The sequence below is a fragment of the Bombina bombina genome, chromosome 1 (genome assembly GCF_027579735.1).
Source record: "Bombina bombina isolate aBomBom1 chromosome 1, aBomBom1.pri, whole genome shotgun sequence".
In the NCBI taxonomy this organism is placed as follows: domain Eukaryota; kingdom Metazoa; phylum Chordata; class Amphibia; order Anura; family Bombinatoridae; genus Bombina; species Bombina bombina.
Window position 1 is genome coordinate 580,038,480 of NC_069499.1, and position 15,614 is coordinate 580,054,093.

A 15,614-nucleotide genomic window follows, 5' to 3' on the forward strand; every position below is an offset into this window, starting at 1 on the left:
CTCTCTGCCCCATGATTGTTATTAAGCAGGGTATTCCTTATTTGCTATGGCCTGTTCCATGTAAATTGTACCCCTAAATGGTGTAATTATCTGCCTCTGTATTGCTTCAGGGAGGCTGACCATTATACTTTTCCACTTGAAGAAAAATTGCTTGACTTGTACCTCTGAGTTAACTGAAGTATTAATTTGCTCCAATATTATTTGATTTGTGAGTTTTTGTATTAATTCCTTCAAGTTTGGAGTTTTTTTTAGATTTCCAATATTTCAAAATTAGGAGTCTTCCTGTAATAATTATGATATTCAACTGACGATTGTTTTTAAGCAATGACTCTTCTTGATTAATAAGAAAAAAAAAACATTTTTATCTATTATTTGGAAATTACATTGACTGATTTTGCTAACCCAGTTACTTATTTTATACCAAAACTTTTCAATTTTATGACAATTCCAAAAGCAATGCTCTAAGTCTGCATTGGTGTTCTTACATTTTTGGCAAAGTGCCAAAGTTTTGTCCCACTTAGCCTTCACCTGTGGCGTGATATATATTCTGTTTATAAGTTTAGTGTGTGTTTCCCTCCATGAGGAGGAAATTGTTGCTCTATCTATAAGATTAAAACTTTCCTGCATTCTTTCTGGTGATATCTGCCAGTTTTCTGCTAATCTTTGTAAATTATTAAGGTCGTTAGCGGAGATAATCGTCTTGTATATAGCTGAGATACTATATCTACCTGCCTTAAAAAGATTTATAATAGGTTCTATTTTATCCCATGCATCTATCCCTATATTGTTTTGTAGGATCTCTTGTACATAATGCCTTATCTTTAAAAAAGCATAGAATTCTCTATTTACTATATCAAAATCTTGCTTAATTTTGGTAAAGGTTTTGCAGACCCTCATTTCTTTGTCTATAAATTGATGGACCGTTTTAATCCCTCTTTGCGCCCAGTTTTTGAATATATTAGATTCCAATGCTGGTACAAAATTAGGATTTCCCAAGATGGAAAGATGAGTAGAAAATAATACATTGATATCCAATATCTTCAATATTTTCTGCCATGCAATTATTACCATCTGAATAGTAGGCAGGCATTTAACTTTATAAGGGCATTTATCCCTACCTGTATGGAGAAGAGCATTAAGGGAGAATGGATATACTAGAATTCCTTCTAAGGGAAGTACTGCATAATAATCAGCTTCAGTCAACCAATCTAAGGCAATCTCCCCAATGCAGACTAGATTATATATCTCTATATTCGGTAACGCCATTCCTCCTTCCATTCTAAATAGCGTGAGTTTTTTGTATGATATTGCTCTTCTTTTCTTTCTCCATAAGAATTGTATACATGCTTGTTTAAACCATTTAAGATCTTGCTTTTTTATTATTATCGGAAGATTTTGCATTAGATAAAGCAGCTTAGGGAATAATAACATTTTAATTAAATTCATTTTGCCTGTTAAAGTAAGCTTAAATTTAGCCCATTTTTCCATATAATGTTTTATTTTGAGAAAGATTGGCGGATAATTGAATTCATACCATTCTTCAAAGTTGATTGATAACTTAATACCTAGGTAAGTAAAATATTCCTTTGCTTCTTTAAAAGGGGGGGGGGGGATTGTAGAGAGTCCTTATTTTTACTTAACCAGTAGATTTCTGTTTTTGAGGAATTAACTTTATAGCCAGAGAAAGCCCCACCATCTCGTAAGATTTGGGTTAAGGCTGGTATATTTTTTTTTGTGTTGGATAGTAGGACTAACAAATCGTCCACATATAACAATGTTGTTACATTCCTTTTACCCATTTTAATCCCCTCTAGCTCTTTCCTTAGCTGGATAGCCAGGGGCTCCAGCACCAAATTGAACAAATAGGGGGACAGTGGACATCCCTGTCTTGAGCCCTTATGCAAAGAGAAATAACCTGAGAGAGTATCGTTAATAATGACAGTAGCTTTAGATGATTTGTATATTAAATTGATAAATTGGGAGAAGCAACCTTCGACCCCATATTTCTTCAGTGCTGTAAATAGATGGTCCCAAGTAATGGAGTTGAAGGCCTTCTCCGCATCAGTTGATAATATTGCTGCATCTCGGCCTAAATTATGGGAATTCCTCTCTGCTTGCTTTTGAAAAACATTTAGAATTAACTGGAGCTTGCGTAGGTTGTGTGAAGAGTTTCTGCCCAGCATAAAACCCACTGGTCTTTGTGAATTAATGAACCAATAACATATTTAAATCTATGCGCAATTATAGTCATCAGAATTTTGTAGTCACTATTTAAAAGAGAGATCGGTCTGTATGAACCGATCTCTTCTGGATTTTTGTTTTTTTTAAGTATCAACGTTAAAAGTGATGCAGCAAAATACTTTGAACATGAATTATTTTTAATGAAATATTGGTTAAATAAGGATACTAACAATGGTGCAATATCCTCAGCAAGAATTTTATATAGCTCAGCAGGAAGCTGATCTGGACCTGTGACCTTATTAGATGATAGTTTTTTGATTGCATTAGTTACTTCTAGTAAGGTAATAGGAAGATTTAATTCATCTAGCCTTGCCTTTTCTAGTCTCGGGACCTGGATTTTACCCCAGAAATCGTTTTTGACTTGCGTATCTTAGAATAGATTTCCTGAAAGTATGTTGATATGAAACTTTGGATTTCTGCATTACTTGTAATTCGACCTGCTAATGTCTTAATAGCTCCAATTGACTCCCTCTTTTTTTTTGCTTTGGTTAGATTTGCTAGAGCTTTACCTGCTTTACCCCCATGTCTGAAAAAAAACCTCTTCCTAAGATCATATTGTGCTACCTTTTGAGCCAGGAATAATTCTCTTTCCTTTTTGACTTTTTGATATGCTACCCAGAACACCCTGGATGGATCACTTAATATAAGAGTTATATACATTGCGCAGTTGGCAAGCAAGTTCTATGTCTCTAGCCACGTGTTTTTGCTTTTGTACTACCAAATATGCTTTTATTTCACCCCTTATCACTGCCTTAAAAGTCTCCCAGAGGGTTTCTGTTTTTACTCCAACTGTTGAATTAATCTGAATAAAATCTATCCATTTCAATCTTAACCATGCCTTAAACTGTGTATTTGTCGTAAGGTATCTAGGAAAAAAGAACCTACTAAAATTCGCTTCTTGCGAGTTACCTAATTTAAGATTCAATGTAATAATGGCATGATCTGAAATGATTATTTCCTGTATTTCAGGCTTCATTTCTAATCTTAACATTTTTTTACTTACTAAAATATAGTCTATTCTAGACAGCGTACAATGAGCATGGGATTCACAAGAGAATTTTCTCAGATCTGGATTTTGAATGCGCTAAATATCCTTGAGATGCAATAGGTTAGAAAAATTCTTAAATATTTTGACTTCTTGCTTGCTGTTCCTGTTTAATGAGGGTTTCAATCTGTCTAATGTGGGATATTTAGCAAGATTAAAATCACCTGCAACAATTAGATTCTCTGAAAAGTGGGGTAACAATCTATGTTGTAAGTTTGCCCAAAAAGCATTATCTATTTTATTAGGACCGTAAACATTGCATAATGTAAGCTTTGTTCCCGCTATTTCAAGCTGAATAATAAAATACCTTTCTTCTGGATCTGACTCCATATTAAAAACTTTAAATTGAATTTTTTTGTGAAACAAAAAAGCAACACCTTTTTTCCTATTCAGGCATGGAGTACCCACTACTTCCCCTACCCAGTCAGATTTAAGCTTGCTTAATTCAAGTTCTTTCAAATGCGTTTCTTGGAGAAAAGTAATATCTATTATGTGTCTTTTTAGTTGGGATAAGATCTGTTTACGTTTCTGCGGGGATGTTATCCCCCCAACATTCCAAGAAGCAAAATTAAGTATATTACTCATTTTGAAATATAAAAAATATCAAACAATATAATACCCATTCCATCCCAGATTAGCTGCCAGGGATCACATGGAAGAGGGGGGGGGGAAAGTGGGAGGAAAAAAAAAATACCACATTAAAAAACAAAAAATATTGAGCCGTATCAGCATCATTAGCCGGAACCAACTCCAGAAGAAAAGTAATCTAATACTCTGTGTATACATATTTATGGAGGTAATAATATCAATTTTATAAAAACCCATTTCAGAGCATCTTATTTTCTCCATCTGTTAATATCTTAATCTTTGCAGGATAAATAACCGTAGCTTTGATACCTGCCTGAATTAATTTTGTGCATAATGGGGTTATTTCTCTACGTTTTTGAGACGTCTCAATTGAATAGTCCTGAAACATTAAGATAGAATTACCTTCAATTATTAGTGGGGCCTTCTGTCTATAACACTGCATAAGTTTAACCTTGTGCTAGAAATTGAGAAATATAACTATAATTGGCCTAGCCTTGGTTGAACCGTCTGGCAGTGTAATGGCCTGTTGTGGCAAAGAAGCTAGAATCGCAACTGCAGACCTTTAAGTTAGTAATTTGTATCACCTAGGCAGATGGGCTATTTATATGCATAGACCTACAAGCCAAAAGGGAATTTAGTATTCTTTCGGACGAGGTTGTAAGCTCCTCTAGGATCCAGTTTAGTGAATATTTTTGCATGTTGAAGACGTTCGATGAGTTCATGGATAAGTAGTAAAGGGTACCTGTTTTTGATGGTTATTTTGTTTAATTCCCTGAAATCGATGATAGGGCATAAAGAGTTATCTTTGTTCCTAACAAAGAAGAATCCAGCAGCTGCTGGAGAGACAGGGGGGTGAATAAAACCCTTTTTTAGATTTTCATCCATGTAGGACTTTAGATGATCAAGCTCTGGTTGGCAGAGTGGATAAAGATGTCCAAATGGAGATGTCGTGCCAGGCTTTAGGTCTATGGAGCAGTCGTACGAACGGTGTGGCGCCAAGCTGTCTGCCTCTTTTTTACTGAAAACTTCAGTAAACCTTTGGTAAACCTCCGGTATTTGAGTTTGTTCTGTCATTTGTAGTAAGGTGGCATGTTGTAAACACGTTTGTCGGCAGTAGGGTGAGACAAATTCCACCTTCAAGGAACTACAGGTAATGATTGGTTCGTGTAGACGGAGCCACTGTGAGCCTAGGACGATGGGGAAAAGTGATCAAGAGATAACGTTGAAAGTGATGTACTCTTGATGAGAATCAAGGGTGGTTACGAGAATGGGAATTGTGTGATGGAGGATAGGACCAGAAGAGATTTCAGAGCCATCCACTACTCAAATAGAAACAGGAGACAATTTTTTAATGAGAGGTATTTTATTATTGAATACAACAGTCGCATCAATATAGTTTCCTTGCGCCCCTGTGTCAATTATGGCCTCTCTCTTCATGTGCTTGCAGGCCCACTGTAAAGAGAGAGGTAGAATGCAGTGAACAGGCTGATCGTGCACAATCATAGAAGTCAAGTTAGAAAAGGACTTACTTTTTTTGTTCTTCAGTAAGGAAGGGCACTCCCGAATAGAGTGAGAAGCTGAACCACAATACATACATAAGCCTCTGGACTTTCTTCTAAATCTTTCTTCTGAAGTTAGAGGGCCACAGATGGAACCGATTTCCATAGCCTCAGGAGTACTGGAGGTTGAAGTGTGGGCAACGGGAATATGGGATGGGTGGCTTGGCTTTTTATATGTAGAATTCCCATATTGGCGTTCAGACTTCCTCTCCCTCAATCTCCTATCTATATGCATAGAAAGTCTCATAAGGGCCTGTTGTGGCAAAGAAGATAGGATTGCAACTGCAGACCTTTAAGTTAGTAATTTGTATCACCTAGGCAGATGGGCTATTTATATGCATAGACCTACAAGTCAAAAGTGAATTTAGTATTCAATTGTACAGAAGTAGGAAAACTCCGTTGTTAGTCTCCTGCAACAATGTACTTCCCATATCAGTTATCCGAAATATCAGTCCTGCTTAAAAAGAACAGACAGAAAAAAGGCAGTAGATATAATTAACTGGAGACTGAGGAATGAGGTTACTTGAAGTAACAGTGGGAAATGAATACTGTAACACTTATTAGTAGTGCAGAGCGAAAGGCAAGTTCCCTTTAAGTGCTGGCGGAGAGAGAATGTTAATCCACTTAACAGAGCAGCAGACAGTCCTATGCGGCTGGAAATCTGGAGTCCGTAGACAAGCAGGGGGTGGAGCCCAGGTAGGTTGTGTCCGTAGCACACATGGCTTGCTGGTGATAGAGGAGGGTTTCGCACAGAAAGGGAGAAGCGCTCCATTAGAAGAAACAGAGTTGCGTTAGTTAGTACACAGCATGTAAACTTCTGAGACAAGGAATCCGTTAGAGTCAGTGACGGCTGTGTAGGCAGCTGCAGTTAGTAGAAGTGGCACAGTCCCAGCGAGTAGCTGTAGTTAGTGACAAGGAAGTTCCGCTTGTACAGAAAATGCAGGCTGTGCCGATGAGAAGTGTGAGCTGAGACTGGAAGCAGTTCAGAGAACAATGATACCGGGATAAATAAGGCAAGACAAAAAGTAGTTGCATTTGTAATCCAAATGAGCTTAAATCAAACGAAGTAGCTGGAGACAGCAAGCTGTTAGGAACAGCTACTAAGTGCAATAACTAAGCACCTGTTTGCAGTCAGGTGATCTCTTAAAAAACACCATAAAAATAACTCTGGTATTGAGAGTCCACATAAAGGCTGCGTTAGGCTCCAAAAAAGGAGCGTAGAGCATTTTTAACGCAGCTTCAACTCTCAATACCAGAGTTGCTTACGCAAGCGGCCAGCCTCAAAAACGTGCTTGTGCACGATTCCCCCATAGAAAACAATGGGGCTGTTTGAGCTGAAAAAAAACCTAACACCTGCAAAAAAGCCGCGTTCAGCTCTTAACGCAGCCTCATTGTTTGCTATGCGGTAACACTTCCTACATCTGCACCTAACACCCTAACATGTACCCCGAGTCTAAACACCCCTAACCTTACACTTATTAACCCCTAATCTGCAGCCCCCGCTATCGCTGACACCTGCATTTTATTTTTAACCCCTAATCTGCCGCTCCGTAAACCGCCGCTACTTACATTATCCTTATGTACCCCTAATCTGCTGCCCCTAACACCGCCGACCCCTATATTATATTTATTAACCCCTAATCTGCCCCCCACAACGTCGCCTCCACCTGCCTACACTTATTAACCCCTAATCTGCCGAGCGGACCTGAGCGCTACTATAATAAAGTTATTAACCCCTAATCCGCCTCACTAACCCTATAATAAATGGTATTAACCCCTAATCTGCCCTCCATAACATCGCCGACACCTAACTTCAATTATTAACCCCTAATCTGCCGACTGGAGCTCACTGCTATTCTAATAAATGGATTAACCCCTAAAGCTAAGTCTAACCCTAACACTAACACCCCCCTAAATTTAATATAATTTTAATCTAACGAAATTAATTAACTCTTATTAAATAAATTATTCCTATTTAAAGCTAAATACTTACCTGTAAAATAAATCCTAATATAGCTACAATATAAATTATAATTACATTGTATCTATTTTAGGATTAATATTTATTTTACAGGCAACTTAACCAGGTACAATAGCTATTAAATAGTTAAGAACTATTTAATAGTTACCTAGTTAAAATAATTACAAAATTACCTGTAAAATAAATCCTAACCTAAGTTACAATTAAACCTAACACTAAACTATCATTAAATTAATTAAATAAAATACCTACAATTACCTACAATTAAACCTAACACTACACTATCAATACATTAATTAAATACAATATCTACAAATAACTACAATGAAATAAACTAACTAAAGTACAAAAAAGAAAAAAGAACTAAGTTACAAAAAATTAAAAAAAATCTACAAACATAAGAAAAATATTACAACAATTTTAAACTAATTACACCTACTCTAAGCCCCCTAATAAAACAACAAAGCCCCCCAAAATAAAAAATGCCCTACCCTATTCTAAATTACTAAAGTTAAAAGCTCTTTTACCTTACCAGCCCTGAACAGGGCCCTTTGCGGGGCATGCCCCAAGAAGTTCAGCTCTTTTGCCTGTAAAAAAAAACATACAATACCCCCCCCAACATTACAACCCACCACCCACATACCCCTAATCTAACCCAAACCCCCCTTAAATAAACCTAACACTAAGCCCCTGAAGATCATCCTGCCTTGTCTTCACCTCACCAGGTATCACTGATCCGTCCTGGCTCCAAAATTTTCATCCAACCCAAGCGGGGTTTGGCGATCCATCATCCGGTGGCTGAAGAGGTCCAGAAGAGGCTCCAAAGTCTTCATCTTATCCGGGAAGAAGAGGCGATCCGGACCGGCAACCATCTTGATCCAAGCGGCATCTTCTATCTTCATCCGATGACGACCGGCTCCATCCTGAAGACCTCCACCGCGGACCCATCTTCTTCCGGCGACGTCCAACTGAAGAATGACGGTTCCTTTAAGGGACGTCATTCAAGATGGCGTCCCTCGAATTCCGATTGGATGATAGGATTCTATCAGCCAATCGGAATTAAGGTAGGAAAATTCTGATTGGCTGATGGAATCAGCCAATCAGAATCAAGTTCAATCCGATTGGCTGATCCAATCAGCCAATCAGATTGAGCTTGCATTCTATTGGCTGATCGGAACAGCCAATAGAATGCGAGCTCAATCTGATTGGCTGATTGGATCAGCCAATCGGATTGAACTTGATTCTGATTGGCTGATTCCATCAGCCAATCAGAATATTCCTACCTTAATTCCGATTGGCTGATAGAATCCTATCTGCCAATCGGAATTGAAGGGACGCCATCTTGGATGACATCCCTTAAAGGAGCCTTCATTCATCGGTAGTCCGTCGGGAAAGAAGGATGTTCCGCGTCGGCGGGATGAAGATTCAAGACCCAGCTTCGAAGATGACCTCGCCCGGATAGAAGACTTCTTCAGCGCCTCTTGGAAGATGACATCGCCCGGATGGAAGATTTCTTCAGCGCCGCTTGGAGGATCACTTCATCGGATGGAAGATTTCTTCATTGCCCCTTGGATGATCACTTCTGCCTGTCCGGGTCTCCTCTTCAGTTCCATCGGTGGCTAGGCTGAGTGAGGACGACTCAAGGTAGGATGATCTTCAGGGGATTAGTGTTAGGTTATTTTAAAGGGGGTTTGGGTTAGATTAGGGATATGTGGGTGGTGGGTTTTAATTTTGGGGGGGGGTATTTTTCTTTTACAGGCAAAAGAGCTGAATTCTTTGGGGCATGCCCCCACAAAAGGCCCTTTTAAGGGCTGGTAAGGTAAAAGAGCTTTGAACTTTTTTAATGTAGAATAGGGTAGGGCATTTTTTTTATTTTGGGGGGGTTTGTTATTTTATTAGGGGGCTTAGATTAGGTGTAAGTAGCTTAAAATTGTTGTAATATTTTTTTAAATGTTTGTAACTTTTTTATTTTTTGTAACTTAGCTTTTTTTATTTTTTGTACTTTAGTTAGTTTATGTAATTGTATTTAATTGTAGTTATTTGTAGTTAATTTATTTAATGATAGTGTAGTGTTAGGTTTAATTGTAACTTAGGTTAGGATTTATTTTACAGGTAATTTTGTATTTCTTTTAGCTAGGTAGTTATTAAATAGTTAATAACTATTTAATAACTATTCTAACTAGCTAAAATAAATACAAAGTTACCTGTAAAATAAATATAAATCCTAAGATAGCTACAATGTAATTATTAATTATATTGTAGCTATCTTAGGGTTTATTTTACAGGTAAGTGTTTAGTTTTAAATAGGAATAATTTATTAAAGTATAGTGTTAGGTGTAATTGTAACTTAGGTTAGTTTTTAGTTTACAGGTACATTTCTCTTTATTTTAGCTAGGTAAGCTATTAAATAGTTAATAACTATTTAATAGCTATTGTACCTAGTTAAAATAAATTGAAAGGTACCTGTAAAATAAAAATAAATCCTAAGATAGCTACAATATAATTATTATTTATATTGTAGCTATTTTAGGGTTTATTTTAAAGGTAAGTATTTAGTTTTAAATAGGATTAATTTAGTTCATAATAGAAATATGATTTAGATTTATTTAATTAATATTTAAGTTAGGGGGGTGTTAGGGTTAGTGTTAGACTTAGGTTTAGGGGTTAATAATTTTATTACAGTGGCGGCGGTGTAGTGGGGGGCAGGATAGGGGTTAATAAATGTATTATAGGTGGCGACGGTGTAGGGGGGCAGATTAGGGGTTAATAAATTTAATATAGGTTGCGGCAGGGTCAGGGAGCGGCGGTTTAGGGGTTAAACTATATATTTATTTAACTATTTAACTATATATTTATTTGCGGCGAGGTGCGGGATCGGAAGGATAGGGGTTAATAACTTTATAGAGGGCGGCGGTATAGGGGGGGCAGGATAAGGGGTTACTAGGTATAATGTAGGTGGCGGTGGGCTCCGGGAGCGGCGGTTTAGGGGTTAATCATTTTATTTAGTTGCGGCGGTGTAGGGGGGGACAGATTAGAGGTGTTTAGACTCGGGGTACATGTTAGGGTGTTAGGTGTAGACAGCTCCCATAGGAATGAATGGGATGTCTGGCATTAGCGAACTTGTACTTTCGCTATGGTCAGACTCCCATTGATTCCTATGGGATCCGCCGCCTCCAGGGTGGCGGTTTGAAAACCAGGTACGCTGGGCCGTAAAAGTGCAGAGCGCACCTGCTAGTTTTTTGATAACTAGCAAAAGTAGTCAGATTGTGCTGCACTTGTGTGCAGAACATCTGTAGTGACGTAAGAATCGATCTGTGTCGGACTAAGTCCGGCAGATCGAAGTTTACGTCACAAAATTCTACTTTTGCCGGTCTCTAGCCTTTGATAACTAAGGCGAATCAGCCTCGCCACAAATACGCTGCGGAATTCCAGCGTATTTGAGGTTGACGGCTTGATAACTACCCCCCAGGGCCTCAAGCTCCTTTCGGAGCTTGATAGATAGGCCCCTATGTTTTTAACCCCTTCGCTACTGGGAATTTCAGAGAAAAACTTGCCCAAAATACAGAGAATGTTTAGCATTACTCCATGTAAACAGAAATAGAGCCTTGTTTTTTGTTAACATTTATATATACATTTTAGACAACTCAAGATATTGTTTGAGGCCCTTTTTGGTATATTTCATGCCACCATTTCACCACCTATTATGGTGATATAAAAAACAAACATTAACTTTTTCAGAGTTTCTTACTAAAATGATATACATACCATTTGTGCAATCCTAACACATATGACTGTAAAAGCTTCTCTGTGATCCTTTTTGTTAATATCAGACATGCATGGCTTTGCCATTGCTTTTTGGTAATTAGAAGGCCACTAATTGTAGCTGTGCACCACACATATGAAATTCCCAGCAGTGAAGGGGTTAATTAGTTAGCTGGTAAGGGTAATAGTATTGTAGTGTAGAGATTACCCTTCCAACTGACACCTCCCTACCTGACACCTCCCAAATAGCTCTCAACCCCACACATACCTTACCAACCTCTTAGGTACTGGCAGACGGTCTGCTAGTATGCAGTTTGGGGCTTCTTTTTATTTATGTTTATGCCGTGTAGGGATCCCTCCTCAAACCCCCCACCTCCCTGATCCCTCACAAACATCTCTCTAACCCTTCCCACTATTTGGCAGCCATATTAAGTACTGGCAGTTCTCTGCCAGTACTCAGTTCATAGTAATTTTGTATTTATTTATTAATATGTTTTTTTGTAGTGTAGGGGTGCCACCCAGAAGTTCATAACTAAACATTTTATCTTACAGTCTTAAAGTATTTAATGCCCCTTTAATTGTTGCCAAGTAGGGCTACATGTAAATGAGTTTGTCCACTACTTTAAGCAAACACTGTCTAGCCTGTAACTGCTTTACGCATGTGGTAGTATTTTGAACACAAATGTTTTCTTTTAGGATTCAGATAGAGAATACAATTTTAAACAACATTCCAATTTACTTCTTTCCTTAGATATATTTTGTTGAAGAAATAGCAATGCACATGGGTGAGCCAATCACATGAGGCATCTATGTGCAGCCACCAACAAAGGATATTAAGAGAATAAAGTAGATTAGACAATAGAAGAAAATTAGAAAATTACTTAAAATTGCGTCCTCTTTCTAAATCATGAAATAAAAAAAAATTGGGTTTCGTGTCCCTTTAAGGACAAGAAATGTTTTTACAAAAATCAAGCAAAAAAGAATAATGAATTTATGCAGCAAAGTTTTATTAAAATTCCTAATGAAACATTTTACATTTTACATTTTATTTCAAGTCACTTTAGGCCAGTAATGAAATATGAATATGTGGGCATTATAAATAGGCCTTTATTTTTCTCCTCAGCTATTTATATCAATGTTTGAATTGTTAAATTATAGGTAAGTTCATCTAATATGTTTGCAATGACTATTTTCATTGATTGACGAACCCTTTTCAATTTTTAAATCAAGCAAAGCCAGTAAAAGATGTTTTTAGGTGGTTTCCAGGTTACATTGGTCACTGACAAAACATATTAATTCATAATTTATTGTTATGGCTATTATTTTTATTTGTAATGTAAAAATCTGAGAAAGACCTAAAATGATTTAGTATAATTTCTTTAGTCTGCCATTTCTTATAGCTATTTTTGTCATTCCATGTTCATATTGCAGGTCTGGTATGCTTGTTACAAGTACGCTGATAAAGCCATGGATCATTTGCTTGATGATTACGAAAGGGTATTCAAGGCTTTGCCATTAATCGATAAAGAATGGTAAGAACATTGTATCTGCTTCATATGTTTTGTAACAATTTAATTAGAAGATCCTACATTGCTCAGCAATAAGAATTCAATCAGTAGCCTTTCTGGAGCTCAGTGTTAATTATAGACCATTTTGAGACTTTTGTTAAACACCTTAGAGAGTTAACTCCCATACCATAATATTGTTGACAGGTAAAAGTGAAGGGTGCAGTCTGATGTTTGTATGTTGTTGATATATGGGCTGCATGGAGTCTGATCTGATGAAACGGATATAGTATTAGGGGTCTGATCTGATGAGGAAAGTAGCTGTTGAAGGGGCAACATGGCTTTGGAGGTTGATGCTGGTATGTGACTCACTGGGGCTGAATGACCCTGGAGTCTGATCTAAACTCTGAAATGAGTATGAGAGTCTGTTGATCCAGGGGAGTGATCTGATGTGGGTATGTGGCTGACACAGAAACTGAAGGTTTAGGGGTCAGATCTGATTGTAACTTGCAAGCTAAAGGACTGTAGGGCCAGACTCATAAGTCAGATCTGAGATCTTATTAGTCAAAGTGGTATAGAGAACGAACATGTGCCTGAAGAGCGAGGGTTCTGATCTGGTCTGATGTCGGCATTAGGCTAAGAGGAATTGCATGCTCTTTTGATTCTTTTATTCTTTGTGTCTTTATGTTTTAAATTAGCAACAACATTTGAGTACAAATAGGACTTTGGCTTGTCATTTTTTATGCATCTAACAGGCAATAGGAAGTATAATGGATGCTGTGTGAGCAAAATTCAGCATAGTGACATGGGACACTTTAAACCACAGTCTTTTAGGGCAAACATGCTACATAGGACAGTCCACTTTAGATTTAAGTGATTTATTGAATTAGCATCAGCAAATATACAGTTCCTTTGTATGTATATATATATATATATATATATATATGTGTATAGTGAAGATTGGATTAGCCGTGTTAGTCCAGTAGATAAGATGCTCAAATAACAAAGTATTGCAGTATGCAATGATACCTTTTTTATTGGACTAACATAATATTTCAAAGACAAGCTTTCAAGAGTTTTCCTCCGTTCCTCAGGTCTGAAGCAATACTGATCAATCTGATATAGAAACACATCACATACAACAAATGGAGTAGGAAGGATGGTCCACAGCACTAAATAAAACAGATTTACACAAAGTAAAAGTGACATTTCAGAGTTACCTCCTTAATCATACAACTTGCACAATTTTTACATACAGCTTTTAAAGGGCATTATGGCACCAAACATTCCATTTCTAAGATTTGACTCAGATCTTTCTTTCACTCCTCACATTCAGTTCTTGGCTAAAGCCTGCCGCTTCCACCTTAAAAACATCTCGAAAATTCGACACTTCCTTACACAAGACACAATCCGAGAACACCTATATTTTATACAGTACCTAAAATCCATAAAGATGCCAAAAAAACACCGGGGAGATCTATAGTCTCCAGCGTGGATTCAGTATATACTAACATTTCAAAGTTCTTAGATAAAATATTACAAACGGAGGTGATTAAGATGCCATCATATTTAAAAGACACAGACTTTCTCAACAAAGCAAAGGATTTAGAATTAAGTTCTGATAAATTTATTCTATACACTATGGACGTAAAAAGTCTATACACAGAAATAAAACATTAGACTGGTATAGGCATTATTACAAAAATCCTCAATAAGAATAAAGGCTACACAGAATCCAAGTGTGAGTTCATTGAAAATTTACTTAGACTAGTACTATATTGGAATTATTTTTTGTTTCAGGATACGTGGTATGTCCAAAGGAAGGGTACAGATATGGGGTCCAATGTCGCCCCAGCATATGCCAATTTATTGATGAACGAATTCGAGGAACGTGTTGTCTATGAGAATAAAATTTTCAGAGAAATGGGCGCTGTTTGGTGGCACTTCATAGATGACGTCTTTGGCATATGGTGGGGTGACATTGGAACCCTAAACAGATTTGTTAAATAATTAAATTCTGCTTTGAAGGGGTTAGAATTTTCTGTGACCTACAGTGAGAAGGCACTATCTTTTCTAGACACAATAGTGTATAAAAAGGATAATACACTGGTATTTGACTTATATACCAAAGAGACTGACAGAAACACCCTGTTACATTATGATAGTTTTCACCCAAAAAAATTGAAAGATTCACTCCCCAAAAGTCAACTGTTGAGGGTAAAGAGGATTGTGAGCGATGAGGACAGGGTAGATCTCAGACTCAAAGAGATGAAACAGAAGTTTATTCAGAGGGGTTACCCTAGGAAATTACTAAAAGAAAAAATGATGGAGGTAAATTCTGGAGAGGTATCAAAAAAGAGAACAGCAGATACCAAGCGTATGGTTTTTGTGACACAGTTTAATCCCCTTAGTCAGCAAGTCTAAGGGATATTAAATAAACATTGGAATATATTGCAAGATTGTCATGAAGATATCCCTGAATTTGAAATATCTCCCATGTTAGCACATAGAAGAGTAAGAAACTTAAGAGATCACCTAGTTAGTATCGACATAGGGTCTAAACGTAAAGCTGAGAAAACTCATATTGGCAAAAAAGTCACAGGCAGTTATCCCTGCAAGTTATAAATCTATCATTAGAGGAGATTCCGTTTACCACCCACATAATAGGAAAAAATATACTATTAATAATTAGTGATGTCGCGAACCTAAAAATTTCGTTTCGCGAACGGCGGACTTGAACTTCCGCAACTGTTCGAGAACCGGCAAACTTGGCGAACCGCCATTGTCTTCAATAGGCAGGCGAACTTTAAAACGAACAGGGACTCTTTCTGGCCACAATAGTGATGGAAAAGCTGTTTCAAGGGGACTAACACCTGGACTGTGGCATGCCGGAGGGGGATCCATGGCAAAACTCCCACGGAAAATTACATAGT

At 37.4% G+C, this 15,614-nt stretch overlaps 1 protein-coding gene across 1 annotated transcript in view; it reads left to right on the plus strand.

Annotated features, from left to right (window-relative positions):
• LOC128645668 (uncharacterized) overlaps positions 1-15,614 on the plus strand; it is a 305,492-nt gene that overhangs the window by 223,964 nt on the left and 65,914 nt on the right. The window contains exon 6 of the mRNA XM_053698821.1: positions 12,608-12,708. Within this exon, the coding sequence (XP_053554796.1) occupies positions 12,608-12,708 (101 nt within the window). The remainder of the gene's footprint in view (positions 1-12,607; positions 12,709-15,614) is intronic.